Source organism: Monodelphis domestica, chromosome 2 (assembly GCF_027887165.1).
Source record: "Monodelphis domestica isolate mMonDom1 chromosome 2, mMonDom1.pri, whole genome shotgun sequence".
Taxonomy (NCBI): domain Eukaryota; kingdom Metazoa; phylum Chordata; class Mammalia; order Didelphimorphia; family Didelphidae; genus Monodelphis; species Monodelphis domestica.
The window spans coordinates 195,445,173-195,457,706 of NC_077228.1; the positions used below are offsets into that span (position 1 = coordinate 195,445,173).

At 41.9% G+C, this 12,534-nt stretch overlaps 1 protein-coding gene across 1 annotated transcript; it reads left to right on the forward strand.

Moving 5' to 3' along the window:
- The first annotated feature begins 7,015 nt into the window (after positions 1-7,015).
- On the forward strand, positions 7,016-12,336 carry LOC100617719 (keratin, type I cytoskeletal 13). The gene is made up of 8 exons (XM_003340252.4): positions 7,016-7,568; positions 8,930-9,012; positions 9,228-9,384; positions 9,572-9,733; positions 9,859-9,984; positions 10,082-10,302; positions 11,565-11,593; positions 11,956-12,336. Exons 1-8 carry the CDS (start codon positions 7,089-7,091, stop codon positions 12,015-12,017), a joined length of 1,320 nt encoding a protein of 439 aa, XP_003340300.2. The 5' UTR covers positions 7,016-7,088; the 3' UTR covers positions 12,018-12,336.
- Positions 12,337-12,534: the final 198 nt, after the last annotated feature.

Sequence of the window (12,534 nt, forward strand, 5' to 3'; positions counted from 1 at the left end):
TAAGTCATTTAATTACCATTGCCTAGCCCTTACTGCTCTTCTGCCTTAGAACCATTACACCTTATTGATTCTAAAATGGAAGGTAAGGGCTTAAAAAAAAAAAAAGAGATAGCTCTCTCTGGACTGCCTTCAATTTATATTGGGTTAAACAGATTGCTCAATACTTTTGCCCTTGCTAGAAAATTTCTTTGGTAGTTCCCCATTCTGATCTTTTGAAGCTTATTTAAGATCAAAGCCAGCTTCAATATTCTTTTACTCAAAAGAGGGATAGACAGACACTACAGAGACAGAAGCAATATCAGAGTTGGGCCCTGGCCATATGGTAACGGCACCAGTAGAGCCTGAGTTCTCTTTTTCTATCACCTTAATCTTTGGTTTAGTTCTTGCCTCTTCCCTTGAGCACTTTGCTTTGGTTGGTTAGTACCTTTTGAATGTACTCAATTGTGGCTCTGTGGTCAGTCAACAATCTGTCTCATTATCACATGATAATAGACTAGAATCATTTTCAGAATGTCTATACATGCTAAATCAGGGAGTAGCCTCTTCCATTATACATCAGAATACTTTTCTGGAAACAGGTTCCTCAGTCTCTTCTGTGTGGGAATTGTATTAACTGAACAGCCTATGTATGCTCTCTAGCCCCTTATTACATTTTATTCATTTGTTCAGTCAGATAGACATTTATTAAATACTTGCTCCATGTCAGATATTGTGCTAAGCACCGAAATTTACAAGGGTAGGCAAAAAATAGTTCTTGTCCTCATGGAGCTCACATTCTAATAGTGGAGATAGCTAGGTACAAACATGACATATATGACACCCTGTCCAGTCATTCCAATTTAAGAGCCAGTGCCTCTGATAATTGTGCTTCTTTATACTAGAATTTTATCAGTTTTTAATAAAAAAATTTCTTTCCCTGCCTCTATTAACCATGATATTGTTCACACATGAAAGAAGCATCACTTTATATTTTTTACATGATGATTTAAGCCTTTATATTTATGACACAGTTTGTTTTCTGACTCTTCTGCAATGGATCTTTTTATCAAAAACTGTGAAAACTATTTTCCATCTGAAAATTGTGCTTCTTTATACACAGAATTTAGCGGTTTTTATTAAACCAAAATTATTTCCATATTTTCAGGCACCAAAGTCTTCAGGAACCAAACTCTTAATCTATTAAATGAATACTACTTTACATCTTTCACAAGGTGCTTTATTTCTTTTTTATTTATACAAAAATACTTTTTATTCTTCTTTTAGCACCAAACTGCTCCATAGGAAAGGCAGTGCTTTCAAGGGACAGTACCTTACAAAGATTAAATGGAAGGTCATAGCAGAGGTATTAGTTGCTTTCAGGAACTGAGAAAAACCCTTTAGCTAAGAAGAGGTGAGAAGGAAGAACATTTAGTTAAGGGAGAACCAATGCAAAGATATGGAAATGGCATATTGTTCAAGAGGACCAGAAAAAAGGTTCACTGAATTGCAGGGTGCAGGAGGGCAATAAAGTGTAAAAATATTAGAAGGGTCAGAAGTGGCCAGGTGGTGAATTTTAAATACCAGATGATTTTATATTTGATTCTTGATGCAAGAGGGAGCCACCGGACCCTGGTTTAAGCCCAAACTCTGTTACTTATACCTGCGTAGTTTTGGGCAAATCACTTGGTCTTTCTAGACCTCAATTTCCTCATTTGTAAAATTAAGTTTTTAGCCCAGATGACTTTTGATGTACCATCTATGATTGGATGATGCTGGTCTGAAGCCTGTATTAATCTATACCATTTCCTTTGTGTGTTACCTCCCAGGATTGCTGTAGGGGTTGCTGGGGGCAACATATATCTTCTGCAAACCAGGCACTTCAAAATGGGCATGACTGGAGCTTTTTCAGGGGTGGAGGAACACTGTGGGAAGTGATGCTTAAAGCTCTGAGGTCATATAGCTCCATTATTACTCTTGATCCTCTCCCTTCCTGAATCCATATGTCTCTAGGAGGGCACATCAAATCCATGCTCTTTCTTGCCCTTCTCCTCCTTCTTCAAAGTCTCCAAGAGCACTGCCATCTTCCTCTGTAGCAGATCTCTCTCCTGAGTAGCTTTGGAAACCTGCTGGCTAGTCTTTGGGACTCCTCAGTCTTTGGGGGCTCTCTTACTCTGGCTTGACCATCTCCATTATGACCAGAGCCCCAAAGTTTTCATCATTCTCATTTCTCATGGGGAAACTTCTGGGCTATTCTTGTCTGTCTGGGTCCAAGATTGGAGGAGATGCTTCCCCCCCAACCCCCCCAGCCTCTCACTTTGGACAAGGAACTTCCCCTTGCAAATTTTGACCTAGTCATTGTGAATTTGAGCTGTGAAAACTTATTTCACTCCAGGGCTCTTGTTGAAGGGAATGTGTGTATATGTGTGCATGTATGTATATGTGTGTGCTTCAGCCCAAGAGAGAGGTTTCTGGAAACATTTCCCAGTTCTGGACCAAGGTTCAAGGACTCTTATCTGGTGTCCATTGTAGAAAGTGCTAACTCCACATTGACTCCAGATAAAAAAGTCTGTTTCCCTTGCTCCCTTTGCGGTTGAGCATCTTTTGTCTCCTTGACCATACTGCTGTACATCCATGTCCCTTGTTCTGTTCATTCTATGAATGTAAAGAATATATTCATTACTCTTCAGGTTCTAGTCTCATTTCAGAAAAACAGCCAGGCGAGGAGGAACTCTTAAAATGTTTTATTATTTTAATGTGATAAAATATTAACATTGACCACAATTATAACTAATCAACTTGCTTAGTCAGAGATATCTTTTTAAAAATTTCTTAGAATTGATACTGTGTATTGGTTTCAAGGCAGAAGAACAGTAAGGGTTGGACAATGGGGGTTAAGTGACTTGCCCAGGGTCACACAACTAGGAAGTGTCTGAGACCAAATTTGAATTTGAACCTCCTGATTCCAGGCCTGGCTTTCAATCCGCTGGGACACCCAGCTAGCACAGAGATAATACTAGTTTATATATTTTGTAGTTTGCAGCATATTTTTTCAAATGTAAGTTCCTCGAGGCAGGACCCCCTCTCTCTCTCTCTTTCTCTCTCTCTCTTTCTTTCTCTCCTCTCTCTCCGTGCCCATGGATGGTCTAAGATTCAAGATCTCAGTTCGGATTGAACTTGAGATAATTGCTTGCTGTGTGACCCTGAGCAAATCATTTAACTTTTATCTGCCTCAGTTTTCTCATCCATAAAATGGAGATAATAATAGCAACTCCTCCCAGGATTGTTGTGAGGGTCGAAATGAGATAACAGATGTAAAGTGCTTTGTAAACCATAAAGAGCTAAATAAATTGTTCTTGTTCTCATCATGTAATGTTGGCTAAGTCACTTAACCTCTGTTTGCCTCCATTTTCTTATCTGTCAAATGAGCTGGAGAAGGAAATGACAAACCCTTCCCATATCTTTGTCAAGAAAACACCAAATGGGTTCAGGAGGAATTGGATGTGACTGAAAAGACTAAACAAACACAATATGTGGATTGTAATTATATCTACTTCATGGGGCTGTTGTGGGAATGAAATGGGATAGTATTTAAAGTGATATGTTAATGTGAGCTATTATTAAGGTTTAAGATTCACAAGCTTTTTATATACATTTTATTTATTTATTTATTTTTGTTTTTAAGCCTGAAATTTAATTAATTAATATTTTTCCATGGTTACATGATTCATGTTCTCCCCCCCCCCCCTTCTCTCTCCCCCATAGCCAATGCGAAATTCCACTGGGTTTTACATATTTCATATGTATTGATGAAGACCTTTTTCCATGTTGTTGTTTGCACTGGGGTGATTGTTTAGAATCTACATCCCCAATCATATCCCCATCGACACATGTGAATGAGCAGTTGTTTTTCTTCTGTGTTTCTGTTCCCACAGTTCTTTCTCTGGGTGTGGATAGTGCTCTTTTGTCCCTCCAAATTGCTGCTAGTATAGAAGTCCATTACACTTGATTGTGCCACAGTTTATCCGTCTCTGTGTACATTGTTCTCCTGGTTCTGCTCCTTTCGCTCTGCATCACTTCCTGGAGATCGTTCCAATTCACGATGGAATCCCCCCAGTTCATTATTGCTTTCAGCACAGTAGTATTCCATCACTAACAGATACCATAATTTGTCCAGCTATTCCTCAATGGAAGGGCATCCCCTCATTTTTCAAATTTTTGCTGCCATAAAGAGCACATTTAGCCTCTTTTTTGATGATTGATTTACCTTCATTAAATTTGCTTAGGAAATGGTGATACTCTGTTGATTTGTTTTGTTTCTTTCCTGTTTTTTCAATGTTAACAGTTTAGTATTTAAATGACATATATTTTTACTTTTCTAATTTGATATTTTGAGATAGTTTCAAATAATTAATTAATTTAGTAAATTTAGAACATTATTCCTTGGTTACAAGAATCATATTCTTTCCCTCCCTCCCCTCCCCCCACTCTTCCCATAGCCAATGCACAATTCCATTGGGTATTACATGTGTCCTTGATCAGAACCTGTTTCCATGTTGTTGATGTTTGCACTAGGATGTTCATTTAGAGTCCACATCCCCAATCATATCCCCTCGACCCATGTGATCAAGCATTGTTTTTCTTCTGTGTTTCTACTCCCACAGTTTTTCCTCTGAATGTGGATAGTGTTCTTTCTCATAGATCCCTCCAGGTTGTTCAGGATCACTGCACTGCCACTAATGGAGAAGTCCATTTCATTCTATTGTACCACAGCATATCAGTTGAGATAGTTTTCTTAACAAATTGAGAATCTGATTACATGGAAGATTCAGAAAGAACCCACATAAGTAACCATTCATTCCCCATCTTAAAAAAAAATTTAAACCCTTACCTTCTGTCTTAGAATCGCTACTAAGTATTAGATTCAAGGCAGAAGAGTGGTAAAAAAAAAACAAAAAACAAAAAACTAGGCAGTTGGGGTTAAGTGACTTGCCCAGTATCTGAGGCCACATTTGAACCCAGGACTTCTGGTTTCCAGGCCTGGCTCTCTATCCACTGAGACACTTTGCTGCTCCCAATTTTGCTTTTAATGAGGATAATTGGTACTTTCCATATCAAATGCCTCCTGAGTTCCTGAATGAAAATATTTATGATGTAGGCATGGAGACTTCTCATAGTTTGTGAACCCTTGGTCTCTTGTTTTTTTGCTTCTGTTAATTCTGCCTCCACTATATCTTGTTATGTTTATTTCATTGTCTCTATTTCCGTTAGCATCACAATAGTTTTATATACATTTTTAAATGTTGTGCCTCATAACAATACCATGAAGTTAGTACAAGCTCCTTTTCTCAGCCTTAGTTTTTTCACCTGAAAAATAGGTTCAAGGTTAGTGCTCCTCCTTTGCCTCTGCCCCAGGTTGTTATAGGGATTAAATATGGAAAATCTAATGTCCTAGAAAAATATTGATTATTATTATCATTGCTATTTACTACCAGTGTAACCTTGAACAAGTCACCTACTTTTTTTGGCTTGCAGAACCAATGGTTTTCCATCTGTAAAATAAAGGGGTTGAACTAGATGACTTCTGAGGTCCCTTCCAACTGCAAATCTAATCAATGATCCTATGATCCTTGAAGAAACTCAGTTCACTGAAGTTGTGATTTGTCCAGGATCATGGAATTAGTTCAAGGCAGATTCAGTTAGAGTTTAGGGGAACCAGGTGATTCAGTGGAGAGATTTCTGGGCCCTGAGTCAGGAAGACCGGAGTTCAAATGTGGCCTCAGATACTTACTAACTGTGACCCTAGGCAAGTCACTTTGCCCTGTTTGCCTCAGTTTCCTCATCTGTAAAATGAGCTGGAGAAAGCGATGGCAAACTATTCCAGTATTTCTGCCCAAACCCTCCACCCCCAAATGGGGCCACAAAGAGTTGGACATAGCTGAAAAATGACTAAACAACAGCAGAGTTCACATCAGAGGTGGGATTATGTGATGGACTTGGAGACATGAGAATCAGCTGTACCTTATTGCATTGTCTGTCTATGTGTGTGTATATGTATATAGATATACACCTGATTCGATGACACTAAAAAGAGAGTGAATCTTTGGGACATTTTGGGACCCAGAATGGAATAAGAAAAAAAGATTGTATCCATTGAGGCTTGGAGCAACTAGGTAACTCAGTGAATAGAGTGCTGGGCCTGGAGTCAGGAAGACTGAACTTTGTGAGTTCAAATCCAGCCTCAGATACTAGCTGTGTGACCCTGGGCAAATCAGACCTGTTTGCCTCAGTTTCCTCATCTGTAAAGTGAGCTGGAGAAGGAAATGGCAAATTATTCCAGTATCTCTGCCAAGAAAACTCCAGATGGGGTTATGAAGAGTTGGACAGGGCTGAGAAATAGCTGAACAATAATAATAGAGTTACTATGTAGGGGTGGGATTATGTGATGGACTTGGAGACTTGAGAATCACCTGGACCTTACTGCATTGTGTGTATGCGAATTCAGGAATACACCTGATTCTATGGCAATAAGGAGAGAGTGTGTTCTTGTGGGCCATCTTGGGACTCAGAGTAGAAGAAGTAAGAAAAAAAAAGGATTCTATCCAATGAAGTATAGGTCACAAAAGTCATAGCTAGGTTTGGAGGCAGCACCAGGGGAGGTTGGGGTCCTGCTGAAAATGCAAAGGGTTGCTTTCTATTGACAAGACATCTCTGTAGGCCTTTGCTCCTATGGTGTCCTTCTAATACTGGGTGGGGTTGGAAGACCTGTGGAAGTTTGCCTCTTGAGTGCAGAGGTGAAATGATTTCAATTGTCAAAAAGGTAGTCTCAAGCAAAACATCATTCACTCTGAATCATCTCCTTTGTTATAGGATTAAAAAAAAACACCCCAAAAAGCCACTACCCACCCTGAGATACTGAGAGGCAACTGGGCTTTAGAGAAACAGGAGTGTCATTGGCATGGACCTCGAGGGTGGGGAAGAGAGGAGGGGCCACCATCCAACCTCCATGGAAGGTGTATAAAAGGGGCCCTGTTTCAGGGAAGAGTCACATACCCTTGGGTCTAGCTCAAGCTAAACAAAAGCCTAACCCAGGATCTCTAGCTGCTATAGCCATGAGTTGCCGTCTTCAGACCTCTTCTTCCACTTATGGAAGTGGTTTTGGTGGTGGCTCTTGCCAGCTGGGAGGAGGTCGTGGTATGTCTAGCTGCTCATCTAGGTTTGTGTCCTCTGGGTCAATGGGGGGCTATGGTGGTGGAATGAGCTGTGGCTTTGGTGGAGGAGCTGGTAGTGGTTTTGGTGGGGGCTTCTGTGGTGGTGCTGGAGGTGGATTTGGAGGAAGCTTTGGAGGTTCCTTTGGTGGTGGCTTTGACTTGGGTGGTGGAGATGGTGGCCTCTTGACTGGCAATGAGAAGATCACCATGCAGAACCTCAATGACCGCCTGGCATCCTACCTGGACAAAGTACGAGCTCTTGAAGAAGCCAATGCTGACCTGGAGGTCAAGATCCGGGACTGGCATCTGAAGCAAAGCCCCACAAGCCCTGAGAAGGATTATAGTCCCTATTATAAGACCATTGAGGAGCTCCGGGCAAAGGTGAGACTTTGGAGTCTAGCAGAGACAGCAGTAGGTTATTCTCTCCCTGGAAGTCTTGATGGTCAAAGGTCATAGAATCACAGCTCTATTGTGGATGGAATCTCACCCTCCCTTCAGGGGATGTTATAATGATTTGCCATGCAGCCTCTGTTCCTAATGGGGTTATTTATGCCATGCATTTCATCCCACAGTTAATTTTTTACTACAGCTATTACTCAAGAGGAAAGCTTTACTGCTTTATAAACATTCAGTTTCTCAGGGATGCTAACCTTATAATCCAAGCTTCTTGGCTTCTTTAGAAACTGATAACAGTTTTGAGAGTTCAGAGGGATGTAGGCTAGGTCATTGGTCAAGGAATAGCTGGACAGTTTTCTGCTGTCCTATTTACTTTTTCATGGTCAATCAGGACCAAAGAAAAGGGAAGCATTGATAAAGAGAGGCAGACCTCTTTGGGAGTCCTAATCCCACTTTTGTGCCCTGCTTGTCATATTTGTGATAGCATGCTGAGACAAGAGCAGAGTCCTCCTTTAGGGTGGGGTAGGGTTGAGTCCTCAGCACTTCTGGAATCCAGAAGAGAAGATGAAGAATCCTAAGTAGGGGCCATTGCTATAGATCCCTCAGATGGCAATTTAACCTCAGTGGGTCTCAGTTTTCTTCTCCATAAAATAAGGGGGTTGGGCCAGATAATAAATAGCCATTTATTTAGCACCTTGAAGCTTACAAAAGTGATTCACATCTGTTAGTTCTTTTAGATCCTTATAATGGCCCTATGTGGTAGGAGCTAATAAATGTCTAAGGTAAGATTTGAACCCAGGTTTTCCTGAATCCAGCTAGTTCTCTATACCCTGCCTTTCCTTAGGTGACTTCTAAGGTCCCTTCTAGCTTGAAATCCAATGTTCCTAGGAATCTCAAGCTCTACTTGAGATATTTTAAAGATGCAGGGGTAGGCTGAGCTGCTTCTCAGCATTCCAAAGAGTAGGGCCACAGACCATCTGAGAGACCTATCTCTCACTCTGAGGAATGTTGCCTGATTGATGACAAGTGGGAATGTTTGTCTAGAGAAAAGGAGATAGTACCCAGGCGCCATTCCCTGTCTTCCTGTCTTAATAGCCATGGTCGGAATCTCTTCCTTAAAATGCACTTGCAGGGTCCTTTTCAGCCCTCTTTTTCCCATCCCCTATAGAAGTTTAGAATTATAGAATCATAGAATGCTAAGGATTGAAGAGCTCATCCCTGCTCCTTTTTTGATGGAGTAAACTGAGGGTCAGGATAGGGAAATGACTTGCTTAAGGTCATTCAGCCAGGAATTGCCTCCCAAACCAAAAGTACTTATAGAGACCACTGTCTCCCATCTTACACAGATCCAGGAAGCCACTATTGACAACTCTCGTACCATTCTGGAGATTGACAATGCCAGGTTGGCTGCTGATGACTTCAGGCTCAAGTAAGTCTCTCTCTCTCTCTCTCTCTCTGCTTTCTGCTTTTTTAACTGCTTCTTATTTCAGACCATCTGTCACACTGGAAAGATGGGATTGGCAGTTGGGACATGAGAAATATGGAATAAGGAGCTCTGGAAGAAAGAGTACTAGTAGCTCAGGGAGGGACGGTGTCTGATTTCATTCAAGAGTTATTAAAATTTTTGGTTTTCTCACCTTCTAGGTATGAGAATGAACTAACCCTGCGCCAGAGTGTGGAGGCTGACATCAATGGCCTGCGCAGGGTGCTGGATGAGCTGACCCTTTCCAAGACAGACTTGGAGATGCAGATTGAGGGTCTGAATGAGGAGCTGGCCTACATCAAGAAGAACCATGAAGAGGTGAGGGAGTGAGTGGGAGGAATAGCTTGAATTGTTTACACCTGAGTCCATCAGCTAGGTAGCCTCATCCAGACAGAATGGTATCCCTTGGAGCTTGATCACCCCTGCCAAGACTTAGGTATGGGATTTAGTTATAATAGGAGCTGAGAAGGGGAAGAATGAACTCTAGTTTTCTCCATCTCCATAGGAAATGAAGGAATACAGCAACCAGGTGGTGGGCCAGGTCAACGTGGAGATGGATGCTACCCCTGGCATTGATCTGACCCGTACATTGGCTGAGATGAGAGAGCAGTACGAGGCCTTGGCAGAGAAGAACCGCCGGGATGCTGAGAATTGGTTCCAGCAGAAGGTATCCTAATCCCTTTACCCTACAGATCTTGGTTTTCTCCAGATCTGGGGATATAGCTTCTTGATTTGCTCTTAGGGTCATAATCTTTGTTTAGATGCTTCATCTTTGATTTCCACCCCTCCCAGAGTGAAGAGCTGAACAAGGAAGTCACTACTAACACCGAAATGATCCAGACCAGCAAGACTGAGATCACTGAACTGAGACGCACACTCCAGGGGCTGGAGATTGAGCTGCAGTCTCAGCTCAGCATGGTATGTGGGCAATCCTATCCTGGGCGACTCCCTGCCCGCTGGACTCTGCAATGGGCTGCCACCCACCTCCTGAACCTGTTATTGGTTTCCTTGACAGAAAGCTGGGCTGGAGGCTTCTGTGGCAGAGACGGAGTGCCGCTATGCCATGCAGCTGCAACAAATCCAGGGACTCATCAGCAGCATTGAGGCTCAGCTGAGTGATATTCGTAGTGAGATGGAATGCCAGAACCAGGAATACAAGATGCTCTTGGACATCAAGACCCGCCTGGAGCAGGAGATTGCCACATATCGTAGCCTGCTGGATGGCCAGGACTCCAAGTAAGCACCGAGTATCTAGTACCTCACACTCTGGGAAGCAATACTACTAATAGCAATCATCCCTTATTTGTTATTTTTATTACTTTATAATTTTCAAAGTGCTTTCCCAGATATTATTGCACCTGACTGTCACACACACACACACACAAAAACTTTAGAGAAAGGAAATGACTCAAGAAGCAATATGGTATAATGGATACAGCACTAGACTTAGAATCAGGAAGATCTGGGTTCAAATTATGCTCCAGACACTGACAGTTTGTCTGACTCTTGGCAAACCACTTAACCTTGGTTTCCTCATCTGTAAAACAGGGATGGGTGGAATGGACTTAATGGTCTTAAAGATCCTTCCCTGCTCCAATTCTATGAACTTTTGTCATGTCCAAAGTCACATAAGCTAGTAAATTAAGTGAGAGTTTGGATTAGGGAAGAGGGAGAAGAGAAGGAGCATTTATATAATGCCTTCTATATAGCAGGCACTCTACAAATATCTCATTTGACCCTCACCACAACCCTGTGAAGTAGGTACTATTATTATTCCCATTTTGCAGTTGGGAAAGCTGAAGTAAAAGAGGTTAGTGACTTGTCTACCTATCTGGGATCTAAAAGTGTCTGAGTCCATATTTGAGTTCAGGATTTACTGACCCCGACCCAGTGCTCCATCCACTGGAACATCCAGCTCTTGTTTCCCAGTTCAGGGAAGATGTCTCATTCAGCAATATTTTGTCAGTGTTTAGAGTTGGCACTAGCTTTCTAATTTAGCCCTCTGAATCCACAAATTTTCTTAAATTGCAGCATATTCAAGAGTAAAAAAAAAAGCTCAGATAAATTCAGGGAAGCTTAATGAACAACAATAATAATTCATGATATGCTCGAAGTCTCAAGGTGAGGTCCAGGCAAGACATGGCCACTTTGGTTACAAGAAGAGACTATTTGGCACATTGAGGAAAAGCCTCAAGGCTTTGAATGGGAATTTGAACTTCTCTCCAACCCTTAAAGATCTATGACTTTCAGCATATTCCTAAATGTCCCAACAGCCAAACTATCTCCATTTAGACAAGAGTCAGAATCTGAGGAACAATAAAAGACTTGGATCCCTCTCAATCTAGGGGGCAACTGAGCTAATGAATAAAATCCAGAAGTTTTCAGACCAGACTCATTTAGCTCCTCTGGCAACTGGGAAAGGAAGGTGCTTCTTGTTTTCTGTCCTGTTTTTTTTTTTGGACTGTTATCCATTCCTATTTTTCTCCTCTTTCTTATAGGATGACTGGCTTCACCACCTCTGGAACAAGTAAGCGAATTCAGCTCTCTGGTGTGGGTGCGGTTAGGTGGGGTGGAGTTGGGTTGGGGAAAATGTGAGTGGAATCCCTTTCCTTAAGGGCAAAGGAGACAGTTCTGAATTCCCAAGCACTCTAGGAGCTATGAAGGCTGCCTTATTCATGACCAAATAGTGTTCTCCCTGCCAGTCACTGATGATCTCTGAAACAGCCTGGGGTATTCTCTCTTTAGTATAGAAAAACCTAGCTTTTGTCCCCTGAATCATCTGTCTAATCAAGGTGTCCCTGTAGAACCTTTCCATGCTTTGTGGTGGGTGTCACTTATGGGTGGGAATAGATGACTTTCTTGAATGACATTGTCTCCTTCCTTTCTCAGCCTCTATCAGCAGCAACAGCAGCAGCAGCGCTAATGTTTCTGCCGGTACCCGCAGGCCATAAATCTGCCCAGTCTATGGCCCCTCCCTTCCTCCACCAGTCACCACACACATGATGGCAAGAGGAATGAGAAATCATAAGCTTCTAAGGAACATCTGCTTGGCCCACCCAGCTCCCTCTACTTGCTGTCCCTGGTCATTGGGCACAGGAGGGCTGATGATGAAGGCTCTTCTCTCTTGTTTAGCTATCTCTTCCATCTAATTGTGATATTCCCTTTCATGAAGGGAGAGGGTATTCTTCCATGTCTTTCTCTCTTTCTCTCTCTCATGTCTCATATTCTCATACCATGATAACAATTCAATAAAGTTTTCCTGCAAATGTATTTTTGATATCAATCTCTTTTCTTGAGACAATTGCCCAAAGCATTCATTAGATGCCCACTTTGCCTGGCATGGCACTGGGTACTTAGCCTTTCTAGGCAAATCCTGGGGAATGTGATTCCACCTCCTTTCCTTCCTTTCAATGTCCTTACACAAATGATTTCCCTTCTTTGGATCTCGGTTTCTTCCTCCACAAGATG

Coding starts and splice junctions, on each gene's coding strand:
- LOC100617719 (XM_003340252.4), top strand. CDS start 7,089: ATGAGTTGCCGTCTTCAGACCTCTTCTTCCACTTATGGAAGTGGTTTT. Junction 7,569..8,929: donor TTGAGGAGCTCCGGGCAAAG/GTGAGACTTTGG, acceptor CATCTTACACAG/ATCCAGGAAGCCACTATTGA. Junction 10,303..11,564: donor CTGGATGGCCAGGACTCCAA/GTAAGCACCGAG, acceptor TCTTTCTTATAG/GATGACTGGCTTCACCACCT.